General features: G+C 44.2%; 1 protein-coding gene across 1 annotated transcript in view; it reads left to right on the forward strand.

Annotated features, from left to right (window-relative positions):
• SYNPO2L (synaptopodin 2 like) overlaps window positions 1–25,181 on the forward strand; it is a 177,844-nt gene that overhangs the window by 48,624 nt on the left and 104,039 nt on the right. Inside the window, exon 2 of the mRNA XM_082269177.1 lies at window positions 17,218–17,369. Within this exon, the coding sequence (XP_082125303.1) occupies window positions 17,218–17,369 (152 nt within the window). The remainder of the gene's footprint in view (window positions 1–17,217; window positions 17,370–25,181) is intronic.

The following is a 25,181-nucleotide window of genomic DNA, read 5'->3' on the forward strand; positions in this document are numbered from 1 at the left end:
AAAAAAAAAAAAAAATGTGCGCTTGCATTTTGTATGAAATAAAAGTGGTTACAAACCTAAAACATTATATTTTTATATGAACTTCAAGAATTTAAATTTCAGTTCCAAGCAGATAAAATCATCAATTCATACAGGTACGTACAGTATTGAAAAAAAAAAAAAAAAAAATCATTAAAGTGTTTATTACCCCAACACTTCATGGGCCCACTGTACCACGTACTTGTATTAGAAAGTCTCCTGTTCTCTTTGTATTGCTTCCTTTGTGTGAAATCCCTGGTGTTCCTGCCAGTCCCTCTGCTTTCCTATTAAAAACTGACCACACTAAGCAAGAGAGTATATTCCTCATTGGAGGAGAGTGTACTCTCCTCCAAAGATCAGACTTCTCCGCTGCACAGCCATTTACTGGGAAACTCAATGTGTTGCTGCTTCTCCTCCACCAGCTCTTATGCAGCAGAGAACAGAGGGAATGCGATCACTTATAAAAAAGGGAAAAAGGTATTTTTTTTTTTATATCTTTACAAAAATGTTTTGCCCTTCATTTCTATTTTAAACTGAATAGGCTGTTTTACAAGGTGATCGTTTATAATCACTTTAAGTTTATTTTAAAAGCAAACAATGTAAGAACCAGAATTTAACTTGGTTTCAGCCTCTTGCAATCCCCTGTACAGCAAAGTTCAGACTGGTAGAGCAGCACAATTAGCCAATCAAATGTGTTGCAATGCTCATGTACTAACAAGTAACATGCTGAAGAGAGCAGAGTGACAGAGAGCCCATCAGTCTGCTTCTTCTTCTTCACTGTCCAGTCATAGGCTAGTGGCAAGGACAAAGCCTATTTGTATTACTTGAAGTGATTGTTAAGTTTTTTTTTTTTTTTATTGTTAAAAATAACAAACATGTTATACTTACCTGCCCTGTGAAGTGGTTTTGCACACAGCAACCTGGGTCTTCCTACTCTTGGGTCCCTCTTCAGTGCTCCTGGCCTCTCTCCCTCCTGTTGAGTGCCCTCATAGCAAGCAGCATTCTAAGGGGGCATCCGAGCCGAGACGCAGCTCCCCGTGTCCATTCCTCTCTCTCCTCATTGGCTCACTGAATTTGATTGACAGCAGTGGGAGCCAATGGCGCTGCTCTGCCATCTCAGCCAATAAGGAGGGCAGCCGAGTGTCTCCTGCAACATCGCTGGAGAGAGATGGGCTTAGGTAAGTATTAGGGGGGCTCAGGGGGGAGGCTGCACACTAAAGGCTTTTTATCTTAATGCATAGCATGCATTAAGATAAAAAAACTTCTGACTTTTTAACTACTTTAACTGCAGCAGAGAAATATTAGGTCTCTCAGGGCTATATAGACCTCAGGAATGAATCGACAGATATACAAATTCTTAATTTTTACCTTGACCTAAACCTTGCACACTGTTTATAATGTACTCCTGAACCCTGCACTCTGTGCGTAGCACATTCCTCAACCCTGCACTCTGTGCATAATGAACTTCTGAGCCCTGAATCTTGTACGCAATGCACTCCTGAACATTGCACCCTGTACTTAATGAACTCCTGAACCCTGCACCCTGTACTTAATGCTCTCCTAAACCCTGCACCCTATGTGTAATGCAATCCTGCACCGTGTGTGATGTACTCTTGAACTCTGCATCCTGTGCATAATGCACCCCTCAATCATACACCCTTTGGATAATGCACTCCTGAACCCTGCACCCTGTGAGTAATTAACTTTAGAACCCTTCACCCTGTGCCTAATGCACTCCTGGACTCTGCACCCTATAAGTAATGCACTCCTGAACCTTGCACCCCACGTAAAATCTACCCCCGAACCCTTCACCCTGTGTGTAATACATTCCTGCAGGCTGCAAGCACGCTGTGCACAATGCATTCTTGAACCCTGCACCCTGTGGGAACAGACTTTCTGTGTAGCCCACTACTGAACCTTGTACTCTAAGCATAGCACACTCCTGAACCCTATATCCTTTGCATAGTGCACTCCTAAACCTTGAACTCTGAACCCTGCACCCTGCATGTAATGCACTCCTGAGCTGAGCTTATTATGGACAGGCTGCAGGCACCCTATGCAAAATGCACTCCTGAACCCTGAACATGGAACGTAATGCACTCCCGAACCCTGCACCATATGCACAATACAGTGGGGATAGTGGGTGTGAGTTCCTGCACCTATTCTGTGACACAAAAGCCCTTGTTGGAAGTATGTGTTGGTGGTATATATACCTTTTAAAGCATCTCCCTTCAGAATGCTAGACTATTTTTGGCACAAATTTGTTCAGCACGCTCTTCCATACAGCTAGCAAGTTGTAGTGATAAGAGAAGGTGATTGTGATATAAACATTTTCCTCACTTAGTTCATGACATGTTCAAAATCTGTTAACCTATAAAATTCCACTTTATGTACTCTATAAAGTGCTGCATAATATGTTGGCACAACTGTAGAGCTTACCCCCAGAGGGGCCGCTGGAAGAAAACAGGATCTACCTAGTAGCACAGAGGCTGCAAGTCAAGCAGACTCTTACGCACACCGGGAGTTCAGTCTAGGGGATGTCTTTTTAGTATTCATTGTTGAAGAAGTTTAACAGGAGAGGGGTTTAGGTCACAGGATCCTCCAAACGATCAGTAACGATGACAAGAGGACAAACTTTTCTCCAATCTTTCAATATCAGCTTTCTGGAGGTAGCAGGGAATGGCCAGTATATCTAGGACCCTACACCAGCAGTATATAAAACAACCTCTGGCACTTAGTTCCCATCTGCGACTTGTGCAACTAATAGTCCCAGCGAGGGCTTCACTCACAGTATCCCTGGAGCTGTCTGCCACCCAGCATCCGCAAGTAGATCCTCAATGAAGGCGATAACACGCACCTTCTCCAGTGCAGGATTCCAGTGCAGTGCCCTCCAGCAAATGCAATCTTCCCAAGGTAGTTAGCTAAGCAGCCGCTGAGGCCTAGACTGCAGCTGCTTGTCTCTCTGTCTATCTCCCATAGCAACAGCCCCCGAGGAGACTAGAACCCTCCATTGAGAAAAGAACACTCTGATCAGGCCTCCTGCACATCCATTACTTCCCTAGCCACCTTCCGAATGCCTCTTTCCAGGAATTGGCTGTGGCATGATAAATATTAAATTGACCATGTAAAGGGATTGTAAAAGCACCCCCCCCTCTCAGCCCCCTAATACTTAACTGAGCCCATCTTCACCCAGCCATGTTGCAGGAGTGTTTCAGCTGCCTGGGACTCCCCTCCTCATTCCTTATTGGCTGAGACAGCAGGGCAGCGTGATTGGGTCCCGCTGCTGTCAATCAAAGTTAGTCAGGCAATCAGGAGAGAGAGGGGGCGAGCCAGGTTGCGGCTCCTTGTCTGAATGGACATAGGGAGCTGTGGCTCGGCTTGGGTGCCCCCCCGTGGCAAGCTGCTTGCTGTGGGGGCACTTAACAGGAGGGAGGGGCCAGGAACACAAAAGAGGGACCCGAGAAGAGGAGGATCCGGGTCACCATGTACAAAACCACTGCACAGAGGAGGTAAATACAACATGTTTGTTATTTATTTAAAAAAAAAAAACAAGACTTTACAATCACTTTAAATCTCCCGGCCCTATGCTCTGGAAACTTCTTTCAGAGGCAGGGTGGAGTAATCAAACTCTTAGCTCAGGAAACCCTGAACAGATAAACACAATCAATCACTGCTTCATTCACTACAAAAACTAAATTTACCTAGCAGCTTAACTAGAAGAGAGTGCTACACAACATAAATACAGGATATTATTTATATTGTATTAGCATGTTGGAATTTCCAGATAAAACTTGGTATTGAATTTTTGTAAGTCTATCAAGCACAGTCATTTTGTACAGTTGCAGATTGCATTTAATCATGTTGCTTTAAAGCTGAATTCTAGAAATCTGAAAAAAAACAAAAAAAAAAAACACCCTTGCATTGGGCTCCCTCTGCATTGCAAGGGTTGTTATTGTTATACAGGATTTTTATAGCACCAACAGTTTGCACAGCACTTTATAAAAATAAGGGGAGACAGTACAGTTACAATAATGTTCAATACAAGAGGTTTCAGAGGGCCCTGTCCTGTAAGAGAGCTTACAATCTAAATGGGAGTATAAGTGGTGCAAAAGGTAATAATTTTGAGGGAAGAGCTGATTTCTTTTTTTCAATCTGTGGTGGTGCGCAAAAACAAAACACTTAAAGCGGTAGTATCCCGCTTTTTGACACTTTAACCTACAGGTAAGCCTATAATAAGGCTTACCTGTAGGTACAAATAATATCTCCTAAACCGGCATGGTTTAGGAGATATTTACAGTGCATGCAGCCGCTCGCGCGAGCGGCGCATGCGCTCTGAAGGTCCGGGGGGACCTTCAATTAATTTGCCGGGAGCTTGCCGGAAAAATCACTCCCACGCGCATGCTAGCTCATTATGCCTTTGTCTTGCAGGTTTTTTATTTTTATTTTTTATTTTTTAGGGTTTACAACCGCTTTAACTGTACAAAAATGATGTGTCTCTTGTCCACCCCCCCGAAAGAATATGTCCTTACCCTGACCCTCCCAGGGGCAAGGGTCTACTTGGTCCACCTAGCAAAAAGGCCTGACCAGCAAGTACTAGGTGAGTGGACCTCTCCCTAAGAGAGATCCCCCTGGTTCGGGGGGGGGGGGGGGAACGACTGATGGCCACACATCCTCCCCCTAGACCTCAGGGTAGGCCCAATGACTCACACCCTTCATCTTAGTGTGAAAAGAGACACAGACAATAGGTCAAAGTGACAAAATGTGAGAAGAGAAATAAATTAGATATTATATGCACTGGCTGGGCCCTGAGACCTGGCAAAATTCTCTGGCCTTAGTGCAGAAAAAGTATTAGTGAGGTGACCCTTTGCTCATTCTCACATTGGGGTTCCCACGCCCAAATGATACAAAGATGACCCCTGGGGTGACCAACTTCCAGGGGGCACAGCACCCTGGATTCTCGGCTTTCCCAGCCCATGGTCAGACAAGGTAGACCCATTTAAATTAGGAGGCACTGGGCCCCCTCAAGCCTTACCAGGGAAATTACTAGGGTAACATTTTTGCAGTGTGGGAGTATTTTTTGTTTCATTTCCCTGGAGTTCAGATTTAACCACTTTAAGACCTGACTGTTTTAGATTATGCTAAAAAGCCCATGTTTGCTAAGCTTTCACAATCTTGTAGCCAGGTGCCCGCCAGCTCTGTGTGTACTGTTGTTCTGCTGTTCCCCACAAACCCTTTACAGCCGAGTAGCTGCATGGATAGGAGCAGCTGTTTGTGCTTTCCTGCCTGACCCCCTCCCCTCCCCCACATGTTGCTGGCTGAGAGGAGCTATCAGCTGGAGAGGAGGACACTGGGACAGGTAGTCCTCAAGGAACACAGCACAATATAATAAGTGAATGAGGGCTAATGTACTGTGCCCTACAACTCCCATGATTTCTTGTCATAAGAAGGAGGAGAGTAGAGTGTTTTGAGCACAGTGTTCTCTTGGGCAAATTACCAGGTATCAGGACAGACTGTGTGGACCTGCTGGGAGAGATCCTGTGGAGACCGCAGCTGTATGTTGTGCTCAGAGAGGCTGAGGACTTAACCATGGAGAGTCTTTGATGATGCGGACTGTGGTACACAGACCTGCTGCTCTCCTCTGTCTGTACCCACCTTCAGAAAAACTACTCTGAGAGAGATGATGAGAGTTTGAACACTGGGACTGGGCCCTGTGAGGATCTGATCATGAAGACAGAAACTTCTGGGACAACAGGCCACCATGCGTATGAGACTGGACGGCAGGAGCGGTGAGCAGAACTGTCAAGTTACTGCCATTAGAGACTGCTTCTTGTTTAGCAGCCCATAAGCCATCTATTAGCACACTCTTAAAGGGACAGTTACACATGCACCACCTTACAGAAGGGCCCTAACGAAAGCTGGTCAACAATGACAGTTAAGTGCCAGGTACTTTGCAGTCACCTGCAGGGGTAACTTTTTGTTAGAAATGTGTACACTCACCCAGTAAAGGGCTGTATGCGTAAAGTGCACCCAGGAATGTTGTTTGAGTAGCTATCGCTAGGAATTACAGTGAGATTTTTTTTTTTTATGCCATTCATACTTTCACAATTGATGCTATACTTACTGACACTGTGTGGACTAGTGTATTGGGGCTTAGCCTTATTGTGGCATAAGGTAATGGCTGTAGGGGAGGCTAACCTGCCTGTCAGTTAATCAAACATATTCTATTATATTATTTTTTTCTTTGTATTGCATTTGCTTACCCTTCCATAATACATTAATTTTATTAATTCTCAGATTGCTTGTGGTCTTTTTACTGTGTACTGTCATTAGGTGGCAAAGTTATTATTTTTTAAATAACAAACATGGTTTTGCACAGAGCAGCCTCAATCCTCTTCTTCTTGGGTCCCCTGACAGTGCCTGGCTTCTCCCCCCGTTGAGTGCCAGCCATAGCAAGTCACTTGCTATGGGGGCACTCATCCAGACTTGCTCTTGAGCCGGCTGTTAAGTATGCATTAAGGTATGAAACCTTTAGAACCACTTTAGATTACACATGTGTGAGCAGCCTACAACTTATAACCAAGTGCGTAGTGGGGACCGAGCACTTTAAAGAGTTGCGGCAGAACAGAGGGTCCATCATCACTAGCGGCTTCTGTGGGGTTGCACTACAATCTGTTTTCTAATATTCTGCAGTGTATACATGCTCTTTTCTATCCTGAACCTGTTTTTTATTATTGATTCTATTTTGGCACCTGTTTAATAAACTGCAAGTTACAATTACTCGCTGTGTGATCTTTTGGCAGATAACGCACTCTGAGTTGCCCTCCTCCAAAAATTTTAGCCTCTTTGTTAAGCTGGGTATACATGGATCAAAATTCGGCCGGCGCAGCAGGGAATTGTGATCCATGTATTGTGATCTGTGTGTGGCCCTCCCTGTTCAACAGAAGCCAATTGTTAGATCAGCTTCTGCAGAACAAACCTGCTGGAAAACCTTAATCGATCAGAGGCTTGCAGCCAATCAGCTGCAGCACTGATTAGTGTATTCTGACAGTGGAGGAATCTCGCTGTCACAATGCAATAGCACAGCGGGAAGGATTTCTGCATCCACCTTCCTTGTGTGAATGTAGAAACATATTTGTTTTTTTTTTTTTGTTTGCTTGTTTAGCCCACTGTTTGAATGAAAAATAAAAAAACTCAGGGCGTGCCCAGCTTGAGAAAGAGCTCAAACTGATATACAATATATAGTGAATATAGTGTTTTACGGGTTCCTAGTACACTCTGGAACATAGAACATGACAGATAAGCTGCTTTGTATTTTACCATTTGACCCAAAGGTGGCAGCAGTGTGCATGCTTTTACAGCAGGAGGACTTATAAAATAAAAGTCAAAACCTTTGACATTAGTGGAACATGGCCTTGGCTTAGGAACAGTTTGCAACAAATCAGAGTGGATCACCATCTCAAGAGCTGTGCGAAACTTTTCACTTTTAAACTGTAGGAACAATATATATATATATATATATATATATATATATACATATATATATATATATATATATATTTATAAAACAACCACTGCTATTTTTAATTCATTTTTTTTTTTCAATAATAATGTAAACCTATATCTGAATTTTGCGCAGTGTTTCTTTACCTTTTCTGTTATTGCCATGTATGCTTTGCAGTTGGTTTCCATTCCTCAATGATAAAAGTTTCCCAAACTGAAAACCTGTCATGTAATTTAGTCTGATCCCCAGAATCTTTTTAAATCTCTTTTCAGGAATGTCCAGACAGCTGGAGAGCTGGTGGATTATTTTTAGCCTCCACTGTGTGCCCAGAATGAGCTCTATTCACAGCTCTCTACATAGCTGAGCGGTATATGACTGTCATCATCTGTGCCCTTGCTTACCAGTCAATCTTTTTACTTCACAAAAGGAATTCCTATGTATTCTGGGTATTGGCCCATAAAACACATTTGCTCCTTTGCATTTGTTAGCGGAAATTGATCTCAAAGATATCAATGTAGGAGGTTTACACATTTATAGCCCTAGGCTATAAAACACAGCTCTATGCATTAGGCCTCATGCATGTTGGATGTTATCAAAACGTCAGTAGAAAGTTGTAGCTGTAGAAGGAGTTTTTCAACTTTTTTGCAGTAGCGTTTTTCAGCGTTTTTTTAGCTTTTTTATTCTTTACTATGTTTTAAAATTTTGAGGTTTCAGAAAAACGCTCCATAATATTCTTTACTATGTTTTAAAATTTTGAGGTTTCAGAAAAACGTCCCATAATATTCTTTACTATGATTTAAAATTTTGAGGTTTCAGAAAAACGTCCCATAATATTCTTTACTATGTTTTAAAATTTTGAGGTTTCAGAAAAACGTTCCATAATATTCTTTACTATGTTTTAAAATTTTTAGGTTTCAGAAAAACGTTCTTTTTTAGCTTTTTTAACCACTTCCCGCCCGCCCTATTACAAATTGACGGCGGGAATGTGGTTGTGTTATCCTGACCGGACGTCATATGACGGCGGCAGGATAACACAGCTCTGGGCGCCCCCCGGGGGCGCGCAGAGCGGCGATCGGTGATGCGAGGTGTCAGCCTGACACCCTGCATCTCCGATCTCGGTAAAGAGCCTCTGACGGAGGCTCTTTACCATGTGATCAGCCGTGTCCAATTACGGCTGGTCACATAGTAAATAGGAACAGCCGTTGATCGGCTTTCCTTAGTTCGTGCCTGACAGGCACGAGCAAAGGAGCGCCGATCGGTGGCTCCCCTGACAGGGGGGGGGTCAGCACTGGTAATCAGATCATTGATTACCAGTGCAGACCCTCGGGGGGGGATGCCACTAGATCCACCAGGGATGCCCACTATGACCCCAGGGATGCCCACTATGACCCCAGGGATGCCCACTATGGCCACCAGGGATGGCAATCAGGGCTCAGGGAGCCCCCCATTGCCCTCCCCAACAGTGATGCCCCCCAGTGTCCTCCCGATCAGTGCTGCCCACAAGTGCCCATCATTGCTATCCTTTAGTGTCGCCCACCAGTGCCCATTATTGCCCCCCAGTGCCGCCTATCAGATCCCATCAGTGCCCATCAGTGCCGCCCGTCAGTGCCACCCATCAGTGCCCATCAGTGCCCACCAGTGCTGCCTATCAGTGCCCATTAGTGCCCGTCAGTGCCACCTATCAGTGCCCATCAGTGCCACCTATCAGTGTCCATCAATGCTGCCTATCAGTGCCCAGCAGTGCCGCTTATCAGTGCCCACCAATGCTGCATATCTGTGCTACCTATCAGTGCCGCATATCAGTGCCTATCAGTGCCGCATATCAGTGCCGCCTATCAGTGCCGCCTTTCAGTGCCACCCCATCAGTGCCACCCCATCAGTGCCACCCCATCAGTTCCCTTCTCATCAGTGCCTGTCAGTGCAGTCTCATCAGTGCTCATCGGTGCAGGAAAAAACTTATTTATTTACAAAATTGTATAACATAAACAAAAAAACGTTTTTTTTTTTTTAAAACTTTTCGGTCTTTTTTTATTTGTTTAGCAAAAAGTAAAAATCGCACAGGTGATCAAATACCACCAAAAGAAAGCTCTATTTGTGGGGGGAAAATGACATAAATTTGGTGTAGGTACAGTGTTGCATGACCGCGCAATTGTCATTCAAATTGCAACAGCGCTAAAAGGGGAAAATTGGCCTGGGCAGGAAGGGAGGGAAGTGCCCTGTATTAAAGTGGTTAAGCTGTAGCATTTTTTAGCTTTTTTTTTTTTTTTTTTAGATAAACTACACACCTACAAAAGCTTATGGCTCACAAACGTTGATAAACATTGAATAGCCACTTTTTTCAGATTTTTTTGGCGTTTTTCAACTTTTATCAGCTTTAGAGCATTTTTATAGCTGAAAAACTCCTCTCAAAACCCCACTAGTTCTGGGTTTTTTCCAGCCAGAAAACTCCCCTGCCAAAAACTGCTGATAACAGCCTATGTGTGCATGGACACATAGGATACATACTGGGGAGTTTATTGGCTGTAGAAAAAAATGTCTGACGCCAAAAACAGCAGCTGTAAAAACGTCCAGTGTGCATGAGGCCTTAGGCCAAGTTCACCCAAAACTAATACTTCAATTGAAACATCCACTGAACTCTTCTTAACCCTACTTTTGGGTAAATTTCATTTCATTAGGATGCCAAATTACTCGTTTTCATGAACCATTCTCTGGGATGTGAATTTAATGAATGCTTGCAGATTTTAGATGTAGAAACATTGCAGCCCTGATACAAGAAACTGGAGGGTTCAATCCACTTGCATTCCGAACTTGTTGGTGACTTGGCCTTTTAAATTTAACCATTTAATTTTTAGTTTTTGTATTGAGGCTGGAAAAGTTAAAATGGTGGTAGTGGTTGTCGCTGGAACAGAAAGGCAGAAGCAAAATTTAAAAGATGTCATACTACTGTTCCTGTAATGTCCTACCTGAAATGTGTGGGGAGCCTGCTTATTTGTTGTATATGAGAAGCCTAATTACAAAAGGTACTTAAAAGACTGTGTGATCACAAAAGGAACATGCTGAGGTCCTAAGATCTACTCGTTGGCAAAGAAGAATTTAGTTCCGCTGTACCCCTGTGGTGGAGGTGGTTTTAGGGGGGAAGGAGAAGTTTACTCTCCTGAAGTTTGCTTTCAGGCTCTTAATCCTTTACTCCAATTCTTTATTCTTTATATCTAGATTACTTTCACTTGGGAGTTAGGGATATAGCTGGAAATAAATTGTTCAGATTTTCTTGATTTAAAATTATATTTTTTTGCTAAATGGCACCTTCAACAAACCACTCTATTTACACCGCAGTAAACATATCCAGTCCCTGACAGACAAAATTCTGCACACATCCGAGGTACCTTCATAGGTTTTTCAATCTGCAGGGTAAGGGGGAACTAAATCTGGGGGCCCACTTTTTTTAAAGTGAGCTTCCAGATTTCCATAAGTACTCCCCCTTCCCCAATGGACTCTTTACATCCACCAGGCCAGGGATGAGATGCTTTGGTGGGTGGAGTCATGTATGGTTCTGGAGGGTAGGGGCTACATGCATGCAGCCCCTTTCTTTCCTGGTCAGCCAGGCTTTATGTTCACTCAGATAACGGCCTGGTATGGACTCTTGAGGAGACCCAACATTTATATATATTATATATATATATATATATATATATATATATATATATATATATATATATATATATATATTTTTTTTTTTTTTTTTTTTTTTGCAAGGAATACCCCCTTAAAATTCATACCAAACCCTCATCAAGTATATGGATTTTGCATGGATTTGTAGGGAGAACCCTATTCCATCCCCCTTTTTTATTTATGGGCTCCCCCTTAAAACCTTTACAAGACCCTTATTTACCACTTGCCGACCAGCCTAACTGACACTTTGGAGGGGACCAGTGACATTATTCCAGTAAACAGTGCTAAAAATATGTACTGTTACTGTACTAGTGACACTGGCAGGGAAGGGGTTAACACGGGGGCGATCAAAGGGTTAAGTGTGTCCCTAGGGGGGGCTTTCTAACCGTGTGGGGGATGGACTCACTAGAAAAACATAGAGATCTGTGTTCCTAAATAGCAGGAACACAGGGCCCCTGTGTTTTTCTGTGACAGAACGCCGGTCTGCCTTGTTTGCAAACCCCCGTTCTGTCTCTATAGGGAGCGATTGCGGGTGGCCAGCAGACATCATGTCCGCCGGACCCGCTGATTGGCTCCCCCTTTGGCCAATCAGCGTGCGCCCCCACTGTCTATTACATGAAACAATGTACAGGTAAGTCGTTTCACATAATAGAGCCGACCTGCTGCAGTTAAAGTGCGGCAGCTGGTCGGCAAGAGGTTAAAGGAACTGTGGGGGAGATTTACTAAAACTGGATTACTCACAATCTGGTGCAGCTGTGCATGGTAGCCAGTGCTGTATCTTGGCCTAGGCCAACAAGACCCAGGCCTAGGGCGGCACTTTGCAGGGGGGGGGGGCAGCAAAAAGCTAGATAGACTGTGGCTGTGGTCTGGGGTTTAAAGATGGCAGGGTGGGTCATAAACAGGAAGGGGCGTGGCCTTTACAGGAAGGGGTGGGTCATATTTAAATTAGGGGGTGCACAAGTTTAATCAGGCCTAGGGCAGCACAAAACCTAAATACGCCAATGATGGTAGCCAATCAGCTTCTAACTTTAGCTTGTTCAGTTGAAGTGTTACTAAACTCACAACAGTAAAATCTGTCTATAGATGCAGAATAGCATGCTTGGTACACTCACTGTGTAGTTTAAGTGATTAATCCTCTGCATTGTGTAAAAAGCCTGTGTGATCCTGTATGTGCAGATCCCCCCCCTCCTGAAAGTTCATTCTGGACAAGTCCAGATAAGATACAGTAAGTGTAGTTCAGCTGCACATGCTCAGTTTGGTCTCTATTGCTCAGAGAACATTTCCTGGTTTTAGCTGAGTTATTCAGGTCACATGGTATTATCATCACACATTTGGGCTTGTATACAGGTCCTAAATGACAGCCCAGTACCTCCTCCATGCCAAGTAACTAAAAAAGAACACAGTGGGTGGGATGTCACACCTTGATTGATGGATGATTTTATTTTTCTTGGGAGGGTACATGTGATCAGCACTGGCCCAATCAGCACTGTCCAGACATGTTCAGACAGAGAATTAAGGGTCTTGAAGCCTGATAGGACAATTGTGGGAGAAATGAAAACTCCTCCTACAAATTATCAGCACTCACTGATACAAGTCACACGATTGCTCTAAATTGCTATATACAACTGATATGAAAAGGTATTTATCTGTTTATATTTCCTAAAAATAGTTGCATTTCTATGTTCTGTGGGACACCAGATACAGTGAATGCAGGGTCCTGGGTTTAGTAAGACTTTAAGCTTTGACATTGAAAACCTGGAAGCTGATTGGTTTCTGTACAGAACTGCACCAGATTTTACACTCTCCAGTTTTAGTAAATCTCTACCTTTGCCTTTTTAATGCTGCCCTTTAAGCCTTTTTAAAAGAGCTGATCACCACCGAGCAGCATTTTGAAAACAGTTTTTTGCACTATTACATGTGCCCAAAGCAGTGCCCTATGTTATTTTTCTATTAACCTTAAAATCGGCCCAAATTGATTTTCAAGATTCACTTCCAATTGACGTCTATGCGGTTTGCATTATTGTTCGCAATTTGCAAATTTTTTTATGAGGAGTTGGCCAGACCTCCTTTTAATCAAACCCGGGCAGATTTGCCCATCACGAGTAGTGAAGTAGTGAGTTTGTGACATATTGCTTCAGCTGTGAGATCATTACTATTTTATTTTTACCACTGTTATTTTTTTAAGTATATGTGTTAATCAATCAACCTTGTTTACGGATTATAGTTTCTATTCCCAGACTAGAAGCTTTGGCAATGTGCTTGGTATGTCCAGCAGTGTTCTGGAACAGGAAATCGGGATACCCTTTAGTGCATGCATTGCAAGCTTATCAGGTCAAATGTAGTACCATGCATGCAGGAGTTAATTTATAAAATGAGTCATTTAAACTTGAGTCTGAGCTCATTATAAAAACCCAGTCAGGTTTTAAAAATGTTTTTTCAGATAAGACCCACTGAGTATTTAAAGCACACAGAATATAATAAAAGATTCTCTGTGTCTGAAGGCAGAAGGGAATCACATTTACATTGTCACCCTATACAATTGCCCCCCATGGTTTTACATATTCCTTACTGTACATTTCAGTCGGCACAAGGGATAGCATCTAACGCTTATTTCTAACTTAACCGCAGGGAAAGCTGTATTTTTTACTGATAATATTTTGTCACTGATAACTGGTATAAGGCTGTATAATGGTTGTTGAACTTATGCTACCCATTAATGGTTAATACTTATCTTACCAATTAGCATTTAGGGCCTATTCACACTAATGTATTGCATTGTGTAACGGAACCGCCGACCCACACTGTGTTTGTGGTCTTCCGCCAGTATACGGCTTCCTTGCAGTTATGAACATATATACATTGGGGATCGAAAGTTTGGGCACTCCAGGTAAAACTTTGTATTAATGTGCATAAAGAAGCCAAGGAAAGATGGAAAAATCTCCAAAAGGCATCAAATTACAGATTAGACATTCTTATAATATGTCAACAAAAGTTAGATTTTATTTCCATCATTTACACTTTTAAAATAGCAGAAAACAAAAAAATGGCGTCTGCAAAAGTTTGGGCACCCTTCAGAGTTAATATCTTGTACTGCCCCCTTTGGCAAGTATCACAGCTTGTAAACGCTTTTTGTAGCCAGCCAAGAGTCTTTCAATTCATGTTTGAGGTGTCTTTGCCCATTCTTCCTTACAAAAGTCTTCCAGTGCTTCCAATACCACCAAAAGAAAGCTCTATTTTTGAGGAAAAAAAAAAGGATATAAATTTTAGTTAGGTACATCATCGCACAACTGTGCAATTGTCAGGTAAAATAATGCAGTGCCTTTTTAAAAAAAATGGCCTGGTCATTAAGGGGGTAAAACCTTTCGGGGCTGAAGTCGTTAAAGTAAAAAAACTTCTGCATACACCTCCCCCCCAGCCCTCTCTTATACTTACCTGAGCCCGTTCTTGATCCAGACAGGTGCACGAGAGCAACAGCTCTCTTGGCTCTCTTCCTCTTCATTGGCTCAATCACAGCCAGTAAGGATGGAGTGCAGAGCGGGGCCGAGCCCTGCTCTGTGTGTCGATGGACCAAGAGGCTTGCTAAGAGGGCATTCAGTGGGGGGGGGGAGGAGCCAGGAGCATTGGTGGGGACCTCAGAAGAAGAGGATCAGGGCTGCCCTAGGCAAAACCCTTGCAAAGAACATGTAAGTTTAACACGTTTGTTATTTTAATTTAAAACAAATGAGCATTTCCAATCACTTTAATTCGTAGATGTATAATAATGGAAACATGGTAAATGACATTTGGCTCGATTTGCATTGCTTTAAAGCAGAACTAAACCCTTCTATCCTTTACAGCCAAGAAATCTGTCATCTTAGCCTCTGTTGGGTCTACAATTGCCATGGTGCTGCATACTGTATGTGATCAGCTATGACACCATCCATTTGATGGCTTAACAGTTCAGTTGGGAGCTAATATAAGCACATTAGTATCTGTAATAGTTATCATTCAAGGCATGCCTTGAATGTAACTGTTTTGGGAAACAGTGGGCTTAGTTTAGCTTTACAACAAGGATACAGAACTTTATTTGTAGCGAGGTAACTGTAATTATTTTAAAATCTCATAGGCTTTCAACTGAAAAAAAATAAATTAGAACAATAGGCAAAACTTTGTTTCCATTTTGGATAAAGTAAGGGAGGTTTAAAACCCGTCAGATTTTTTTTTCGCCATCTGTGTCCCGTTGTGGAGATTTCCCTTCACTTCCTGTCCCATAGTCAAACAGGAAGTGAGAGAAAATCCCTGCAAATTAAGGGAATTCCTTGGGGACCACCAGGTCACCAGAACTGGTGACACGCGGACAGAAATAAAAACCTGATAAAAGATGAAACTTGCCCTCCATTCTGTATAAAGTAAAAGGGAATTGGATGGAGTCACACTCCTAATTTCCATGGTATGTGTATAACAAATGCATTGTGGGGAAGAAATTGTTAGGAAAATTATGAGCTTATTTAGCCAAACAAAAGCAAAGTAAAGTAACCCATAGCAACCAATTAGCTTCCACTGATTATACATCCCAAAACTAAATTCAGATTGACTGCTATGATGTACTGCAAGTTTGACAAGTTATGGATAAGTTAGCCTTAAAGTGGAATTCCGTTCTATACCTAAATAATCTTAAAAATTCTCCCTCCCCCTCCTAACACCTGTTCTGACTAACCTATGTAAAAAAAGATGTATATACTTACCTACACTATACCACCAAAAGTATTGGGACGGCTGCCTTTACACGCACATGAACTTTAATGGCATCCCAGTCTTAGTCCGTAGGGTTCAATATTGAGTTGGCCCACCCTTTGCAGCTATAACAGCTTCAACTCTTCTGGGAAGGCTGTCCACAAAGTTTAGGAGTGTGTCTATGGGAATGTTTAACCATTCTTCCAGGAGCGCATTTGTGAGGTCAGCCATGGATGTTGGACGGGAAGTCCTAGCTCGCAGTCTCCACTCTAATTCATCCCAAATGTTCTTTCGGGTTGAGGTCAGGGCAGTCAAGTTCCTCCACCCTAAACTCGCTCATCCATGTCTTTATGGACCTCGCTTTGTGCAATGGTGCGGAGTCTTATTAGAACAGGAAGGGACCATCCCCAAACTGTTCCCACAAAGTTGGGAATATGAAACTGTCCAAAATGTCTTGGTATGCTGACGCCTTAAGAGTTGCCTTCACTGGAACTAAGGGGCCAAGCCCAACCCCTGAGAAACAACCCCACACCATAATCCCCCCTCCACCAAATGATTTGGACCAGTGCACAAAGCAAGGGCCCTAAAGACATGGACGAGTAAGTTTGGTGTGGAGGAACTTGACTTTCTGAAGTCCTGACCTCAACCCAATAGAGCACCTTTGGGATGAAATAGAGTGAAGACTGCAAGCCAGACCTTCTCGTCCAACAACAGTGCCTTGCCTCACAAATGCGCTTCCGGAAGAATTGTCAAACATTCCCATAGACACACTCCTAAACCTTGTGGACAGCCTTCCATGAAGAGTTGAAGCTGTTTATGCTGCAAAGGGTGGGCCAACTCAATATTGAACCCTACGGACTAAGACTGGGATGCCAGTAAAGTCCATATGTGTAAAGGCAGGCGTCCCAATACTTTTGGTAATATAGTGTATTTTCAGGCCGTTCCAGTCCTGCCACATGATCTCCCCTGTTTCAGCCAGCAGCAACTGCAGGGAAGAGGAGAGAACACCGAACAATAGCTGATTACGACTGGGAGCAGTGATGTCACTCATAGGCTACTATGGCCTATCCGGTGTCGGTGTTCCCTCCTCTCCCCTGCAGCTGCTGCTGACTGACACAGCGGAGCCAGATAACATGACTGAACCAAAGCGGCCAAAAGATAGGTAGGTATACTGTATACAGTACATCTTTCCTACACATGTTAGTCAGCGTAGGTGTTAGGAGGGGGAGGGAGATTAGTTAGGTGTAGCCAGAATCTACACATTAAAACAATTTGGTGCTACAGATGACTGACAACACATGTTTTTTATGTTGTAGGTACGTAAGCGCAGCAAGGCATGCCGAGGTGGACTAAGAGAAAAGGATGAACTGGTCTTCATCAATGGAAAACCCTGTGCAGGACTATCACATGCAGAGGCAATGCAGATAATAGACTCATCAGGTGGCAGTCTCCACATCCGTGTTAAACGGTAAAAATCTTTTTATTTACCTTAAATATGAACTCTAGGCATAATAACTTTCATTTTAAGCTTTCATTTAAAGTGACTCATACCAGTAGTATAAAATTCTTATTTTTTTGTGCCCCAAATCCCTTTGCAAACCAAGGTATTGCCTTGTATAAGTAGCAGTGACCTCTTTACGGTGCTGTACATAACCTGTACAAAGAGTGGCGCTGGGGGAGAGACCCAGCAGGTCCACCCACTTCAAATTGTCTGCAAAAAACTACAGGAGGGAGCGGCTACAAGACCAGTCACTCTGCACAAGGAGAGAGAGCGGCAATGATCAGTCCTTATTACAAGAAGCTCCTTCGCAAAGGCACATTTTTATGCAGAAATATAGCACAGATGTAAAAAAAAAACACACAGAGCACATCAAGATATGATCATCATCATTTTGCCCAGATCAGCCTCGATCCTCTTGATCTGGGGTCACCCACCGGTGCTCCAGGCCCCTCCTCTTCATCGGGTGCCCCCACAAAAAGTCCTTTGCCTGGGGGCACCCGTGTGGGCTCGCTCCCGAGTCCCACTGCTGCGTCCTTTGACACAGACAGTGGGACTAAGCCCCCATTGATGCAATGAATGCATTAACTGCTTTAATACAGGGCACTTTCACCCCCTTCCTGTCCAGGTCAGATTTCAGGTTTCAGCGCTGTCACACTTTGAATGACAGTTGAGGAGTCATGCAACGCTGTACCCAAAAATGAAGTTTTTATATTTTTTTTCATACAAAAAGGAACATCCTTTTGGTGGTTTTTATTTACTGCTGGTTTTTTTTTTTTGCCAAAAAAATTAAGTAATTTTTTTCCTTCACTGATGTGCGCTGAAGAGGTGGCACTGATGGGCACTGATAGGCACTGACAAGCTGCACTGATGAGGCGGCACTTATGGGCACTGATTAGGTGGCACTGAGGAGGAGGCTCTAATATGCCACACTGATGGGCACTGATAGGTGGCACTGATATGCAGCATTGTGGAGCACTGATAGTTGGCAGTGATGGGCACTGATAGGCTCTGATAGGTGGCACTGATGGGCATTGGTTGGTGTCACTGATGGGCACTGATTCATGTCACTGATTGTCACTGACGGGCACTGATTGGTGTCACTGATGGGCATTGCTGGGGATTCACTGATGATCAGTGCCCTGATTACCTGTACAGTCTCCCTTGCGAGAAGATGCAGCTGATTGGCTCTCCGTACCACACACTCTGTCAATGTGAGACGAGGAGAGCTAATAAACTGCGCTTCTGTATTTACATGTTGTGTGATTGAACAGTCGATTAATGGGCACTGATAGATGCCACTGATATGTGGCACTGTGGAGCACTGATAGTTGGCAGTGATGGGCACTGATAGGCATCATCGGCTTTTTACTGAAATCGGGGTTGCACTGTGTCCTAGGAACATGGCGTGACTGCGATCATGGCGCGCCCCTGTGGGCGCGGGAGAGCGGCAGCATTCAGACGACGTCATATGACATTGTCCTAGAACGATAGAAGATCCTGCCCACTGTCATTTTACTATACGATGGGCGGGATGTAGGTAAGGTAAAAAAACTTGAGGCTTTAGAATCACTTTAACTACTTACTGCAAAGTGACGTAGGTTTACGTGGGCAGACTTTGCGGGGTTATACCGGGATGATGCTTCTAGCTAGAGGCACTGTGGTTTAGAGCCGATGGTCGGCTTTGCGTCGGTAACGACCGATGCGGCTCGGGAGCCACTCGATCGTTACCCGGGTGAGCGGGAGGGGACGCCCCCCCTCCCGCCACCTTCCGTGACTTTGCCCGGGCCTCCCGTCCCACCGGGAGACCCGAGCACCCAGCCGGCGCGTCCGCCAGCTGGATGGAGTCCCGATCTAAGCCAGAAGCGGCTTTGATTGGGTCTCTGATGACGTAACCCGGAGGCGGCGTCCATGACGTCACTTCCGGGTTACTCTGCTGCAAAAGGCGGCAGATTTAAAAAACGACTGTATGCAAAAATGCAGTTTTTGGCGTTTTGCATATATGAAAGTGTAATGGAGGGGTCTAAGGTCTTTTAGCCCCTCGATCCCTCCATAAAGAGTACCTGTCACTGCATATTGGTGTCACAAGGGATGTTTACATTGCTTGTGACAGCAAAAAAAGTGATCAGATTTTTATTTTTTTTAAAAAACCTGTAATAAAGTGTGACAGGAAGTCAGGTAAATCTGGGAATGTAGTCACTGAGAGGAGACACATTCCCACCTGCTTTGAAAGTTCACTGATACTATAGGGTGTTGGCTGCAGAGAGAGCCAGCAGGAAGTTGAAAACCATTCAGCTGTTCAGAATGAGGAGATCAAGGACTCTATAATTTGTCCAGAGAAAATCTATTGAGTGCTGCCTCCTGTCGCTGTGTGAGCTGGGAAGAGGAGGACAGACATATGTGTACCTCCCGACGCCGTGTGGGCATGGGAGAAGGACTGCTGCCTCCAGAAGCTGCATCCTGAAGCCATGTGGGCTGGGAGCAGGAGGACAGTCAGCGTGTGCCTCCCGACAGGATGTGTGGGCCTGGGAGAAGACCCCCCGGAGTGATGTGTGCCCGGGACGGTAACCAAGGGTGAATACGTCTCAAAGGTGAGAAGACGAACTGTTGATGTGAAAGAAACAAAAGGACTGTGTTGCCCTGTGAAGCTATTATAAAAGGACTATTGAGTGTCCGCTGTAGGACAAGGAAGTCTGCCCGACGGTAGGTTGGAGACAGACACTTAGGCAGGTTCCAGTTGTGAGAAGGTAGCCGCCCACAGAGGCAAGGATTTATTTTCTGTTTTATTTTATTTTGGATGTTTTGCTGCATACAGCCTGGTGAAGAAAACACCATTTAATAAACCACACTGTTTGTTTGCAAGCACTTGTCGGCTACCTCTCTGGGAAAACGCACCCCCCAAGGGGTCATCCACACCCGCCACCGAGCTAATCCCTCACATATGGTGGAGGTATGCAGTGGGCATAAGCAGAGATCCCTGCAAGGAAGTGCAAATGTTTGATGAACTTTATCTGGTGCATGAGATTGCACAATCTATGTGTGCAGGAGAGAAGATCCTGACAGAAAAAAAAAAGTGTTTTAAAGAGACAGCGGTCTCAAAATTATTTGATGAACTTTGTTGTGTCTGGTGCAAGTGACTGCACAAACTGTGTGTGCAGGAAAAGAGATCTTGCAAGAGAGAGAGAAAAACTACATGTGTTAAAGAGACAGTGGTCTGAAAAATTTTTGCTGGACTGTGAAAAATTTGTTTGTGGAGTTATTGAAGATGGGGCGTTCAAAACGCCTGAAGAATGCAAAGATAGATGAAATGAGAGACCAGATTCTATGGATGGAGGGGATGTTGCCGTCTGAACCAGCCCCATCCATGCCTAAAGAGAGTCTACTAAAGAGGAAGGTTGTTGTCCCTAGCAACACTGATGAAACCGCTATGGAGACGCAGTGTGCTCAGATGAAAAGTAAACTCAAAATGGAGGAGATGTTGAAACATCTGATTATATCAAATGCAGCTCAACAGCAAGCAAATGCAGCTCAACAGCAGGCAAATGCGGATTTTCAGCAGAGCTTTGCAGCTCAACAAAAGGCTCATCAAGAGAGCATGGCAGGCTGGAAACAGAGACGCCAGCAGCCAATGGAGGCCATCGGTTTGGAGGAAACCGAGTATGTGTGCAGGGCTGAGTTGGATGCCTTGCAACGGAAAATGGAAGAAAAGGAACAAGCCTTGGAATTGCTTAAAATGGAGCATAGAAACTTGCAGGAAATGAATGAACTACTCAAGTCTCATGTGTTACAGTGGGAAGAATCCACTGCTCTTCTTTTGGTCGAGTTGCAAAAACGCAGAGAGACTATAATGGAGAAAGATACCATCCTCATGGAAAAGGAAAGTGAAATTCAGACTTTGCAGAAGCAAAGTATGGCTGATATGTTGGAGTTGCGTAATCAGCTGGAAAAAAGTCTTCAGTCTTTGGGAGCTACAAAAATAGACCTGCAGGAGTCGCAGGAACAGAATGTCGCTCTGAAAACGACATTGTCTCTCAGCGACAACGAGAAAAGTGAAAGAGAGGCTAAATTACTGAGTACTGTGTATGAGCTCACTACTTTGAGCAATGTGGTAAATGAATGGCGTGCGGACTGTGAAAGTTGGAAAGGGGAAGCCCAACGTGTCCAGCAGCAGTTAAAGGAGAAAGAAGCCTGTGTGGCAGAATTACATTCTTATTCCCAGATGCTAGCCAATGAGGTGAAGGCTCTTATGCAGGGAAAAGGAGATTGTGAACATAAGAGGGAAAAAGTAGAGGCACAGCTTCTGGAATCGCAAGTCAAGGTGTCAGAAGGTGACCGATTGTGTGCTAAGCTGTCAGAGAAGGCAAACCGACTGCAGGTTGAGTTGGACAATGTTACAAATCAGCTTTCTCAAGCAGACAGCAAATCTAGAGAAATTGCGGAAGATTTTTCTATCTTGGAATCGCAGCTGCAAGACACGCAGGAACTCTTACAGGAAGAGAGGTGTCAAAGGCTGAGTTTTAGCACAAAGCTCAAACAAATGGAAGATGAGAAAAATGGCTTCCTGGAACAATTAAAAGAGGAGGCGGAAGCAAAGAAAAACCTATCAGAGCAAGTCGCAACATTGCAAGCTCAGATAGCGGTTATGAAAAAACGCATGGAAGAAAGCGTTGGTTCATTACAGTGTGTTGAAGATGTGAAAAAGAAGTTTGATCAGATGCTTGGTGAAGAGAAGAATGTGTCTGCAAAATATGCAGAAGAACGCGCACGTGCAGAAACGGAGGCGCGTGATAACGAGAGCAAAGCCCTGTTCTTGGCTCGCTCTTTGGAGGAAGCTCTAGAGTGTAAGGCTGAACTAGAAAGTGTTAAACAGCTGCGTACAGAAATGGAAGAATTGGTCAGCTCCAAGGATGATGTTGTGAAAAGCGTTCAGGAGCTAGAAAAGTCTAAGCGAGCCTTAGAACAGCAAGTAGAAGAGATGAAGATTCCGTTGCAGGAACTGGAAGAGGAATTCCAGGCAACAGAGGATCTGTCCCAAAGAGGGGATAGTGTGCCTGATGCAGTTTTTAAAAGGATCAGTGTTTTGGGGTCTGTCCTGAGTGAGCCTCAGAAATGTGACGACATGTGGCTTGAATCACCCCTTTGGAATAAACCGTTCCTTCAAAAACTTCAAGCATTGGAAAATGTATCATTAGAACTTCAGCAAACAAAGGAGCTGAGTAAGAAATGTGATGATTTCTCAGTTCAGGCTGAAAACCTAGTGGAGAAAACTAAGGCTGTTGGTGAAAACGTGAAGCAAATGAATAAGTGCCTTTCAGGGAGTGTTTCCAAAATGGAACTGGTGAAAGACGGGTGGCAGAAGTTTGATCGTGATCTTGAGATGCATTCCATGTGGAATTCAGATAGAGAAAAGGAACTAGGTGACCTTGAGCGGTCAAATAGTTCAGCAGAAAGTGCATTGAAGAAACCTGTAAAAGAATGTGTTGCAGTTCCATGCTTCTTCACTGATGCAGAGAGGAGGTCTATAATGGATACCACCCAGATCGCTGGGTTCAACTGTGTTGTTGCCTTTAACCCCGATGTTGGTGGAAGGAAAGTTGATGATGTTCTGGTTGGCTACTTCTGTGAAGAGTTTGGCAAGAAATATAAACTGAATATCAAATCAAATAGTAGGCCTTTACTGCGACTCGCTCAGGAGGGCGAAAAGTTTAAGAAGTTGATGAGTGCAAATGCTTCAGATCTGCCTATGAATATGAAATGTTTGAATGATATTGATATCTCTGGGAAAAGGAACAGGGGTCACTTTGAAGAAATGTGTGACAGCCTGTTGTCTCAATTGGAAAATCCTCTGCACAGCATCTTAGAGCAAGCAAAGCTCAAGAAGGAAGATCATTCCCTTTTACAACAAAAAGTCAATGATTGTGTACAGATGTATGGAGAGGCAACTCAAGTCACAGAGGGATGTCAAGAGTCCCTACTTGGAACAAAGCTTAGTGAAGCAAAGGTTCTCAAAGTTTTGTGGAAAACATTTATGGATTGCAGAGAGAGGCGTCTTAAGAATGTTGAAGACATTAAGACTAGCCCAATTGAGTTGCCTATGGATCACGGTCCTCCATGGTGGATTGGACAGACGGTTATGAGGGACAAGCTGTCTGACATTTATGAGAAAGCTGTCAATGAAGATGACAGAAACGAGAAGGAGCAAAATGATGCCAAAAATGCAGTTGAAGAATGTGTATATGAGATGAGAGACAAACTGTGTGGCATTTATGAGAAATCTGTCAATGAAGATGACAAAACAGTTTCATCCGGAAGCTTGAGGATAATAGGAGGCTTATCAGTGAGTCAGCAGTGCCTGACACATGCGTGCCTGGAAATATGTGTCCCAACCCTAGGGTTGAAACAAGAGGGGGGGGGGGGTATGTGACAGGAAGTCAGGTAAATCTGGGAATGTAGTCACTGAGAGGAGACACATTCCCACCTGCTTTGAAAGTTCACTGATACTATAGGGCAGCCGTCACTAAATGGCGGCCCGCGGTCCATTGGCGTCCCGCACGATGCTTTCACCCGGACCGCGAGGCCGCCTCCTGTATTGATTCAATGGTTTGCTGGGACCGCGGGTGTCCCAGCAACCACTGACGTACTGTGTGTGCGCTGCGGCTCCCGGCCGGTGTCCTGTCGGGCCGCGAGTAGGGGCGTGACGTCACACGCGCGCCCCGCCCCCCGCTCCTGACTGCGGCTCCCATTCAGCCAGGCAGCGAGTTGGGGCGTGACATTATGTGCGCGCCCCGCCCCCCTGCTCGCGGCTTCTGGCTCGGCTCCTGGCTCCAGGTATGTGGAGCACAAGGGGAGAATGTAATGTGGCCATAGCTGCACTTAAAGCGGATGGGAGGTTTTAAAAGTCTGCAGATTGATGGGCATATTTTGTAGTGCTCATTAGAGTGCCCCATAAAAAAAAAAATGTGCCCATCAGAGTGCCGTCCCTAAACATAAAATGTGCCCATCAGCATGCCCCTTATTTTATGTTAAGGGGCACTCTAATGGGCATATTTAATGTTATGGGGCACTCTAATGGGCATATTTTATGTTAAGGGGCACTCTAATGGGCATATTTAATGTTAAGGGGCACTCTAATGGGCATATTTTATGTTAAGCGCAACGCTGATTTACACGTATTGTTTTGCCCATCAGAGTGCCCCCTAACATAAAATGTGCCCATCAGAGTGCCCCCTAACATAAAATATGCCCATCAGCGTGCCCCTTATTTTATGTTAAGGGTCACGCTGATGGGCCTATTTTATGCTAAGGGGCACTCTGATGGGCATATTTTATGTTAGGGGGCACGCTGATGGGCAAATTTTATGTTAGGGGGCACGCTGATGGGCACATTTTATGTTAGGGGGCACGCTGATGGGCACATTTTATGTTAGGGGGCACTCTGATGGGCATATTTTATGCTAAGGGGCACTCTGATGGACACATTTTATGCTAAGGGGCACTCTGATGGGCATATTTAATGCTAAGGGGCACGCTGAGGAGCATATTTTATGTTAAGGGGCACTCTAATGGCCATATTTTATGTTAAGAGCAACGCTGATTTACACGTTTTGTTTTGCCCATCAGAGTGCAACCTAACATAAAATGTGCCCATCAGAGTGCCCCCTAACATAAAATGTGCCCATCAGAGTGCCCCCTAACATAAAATGTGCCCATCAGAGTGCCCCCTAACATAAAATATGCCCATCAGAGTGCCCCCTAACATAAAATGTGTCCATCTGAGTGCCC

Source organism: Pelophylax lessonae, assembly GCF_965119305.1.
Source record: "Pelophylax lessonae genome assembly, chromosome: 9".
NCBI lineage: Eukaryota > Metazoa > Chordata > Amphibia > Anura > Ranidae > Pelophylax > Pelophylax lessonae.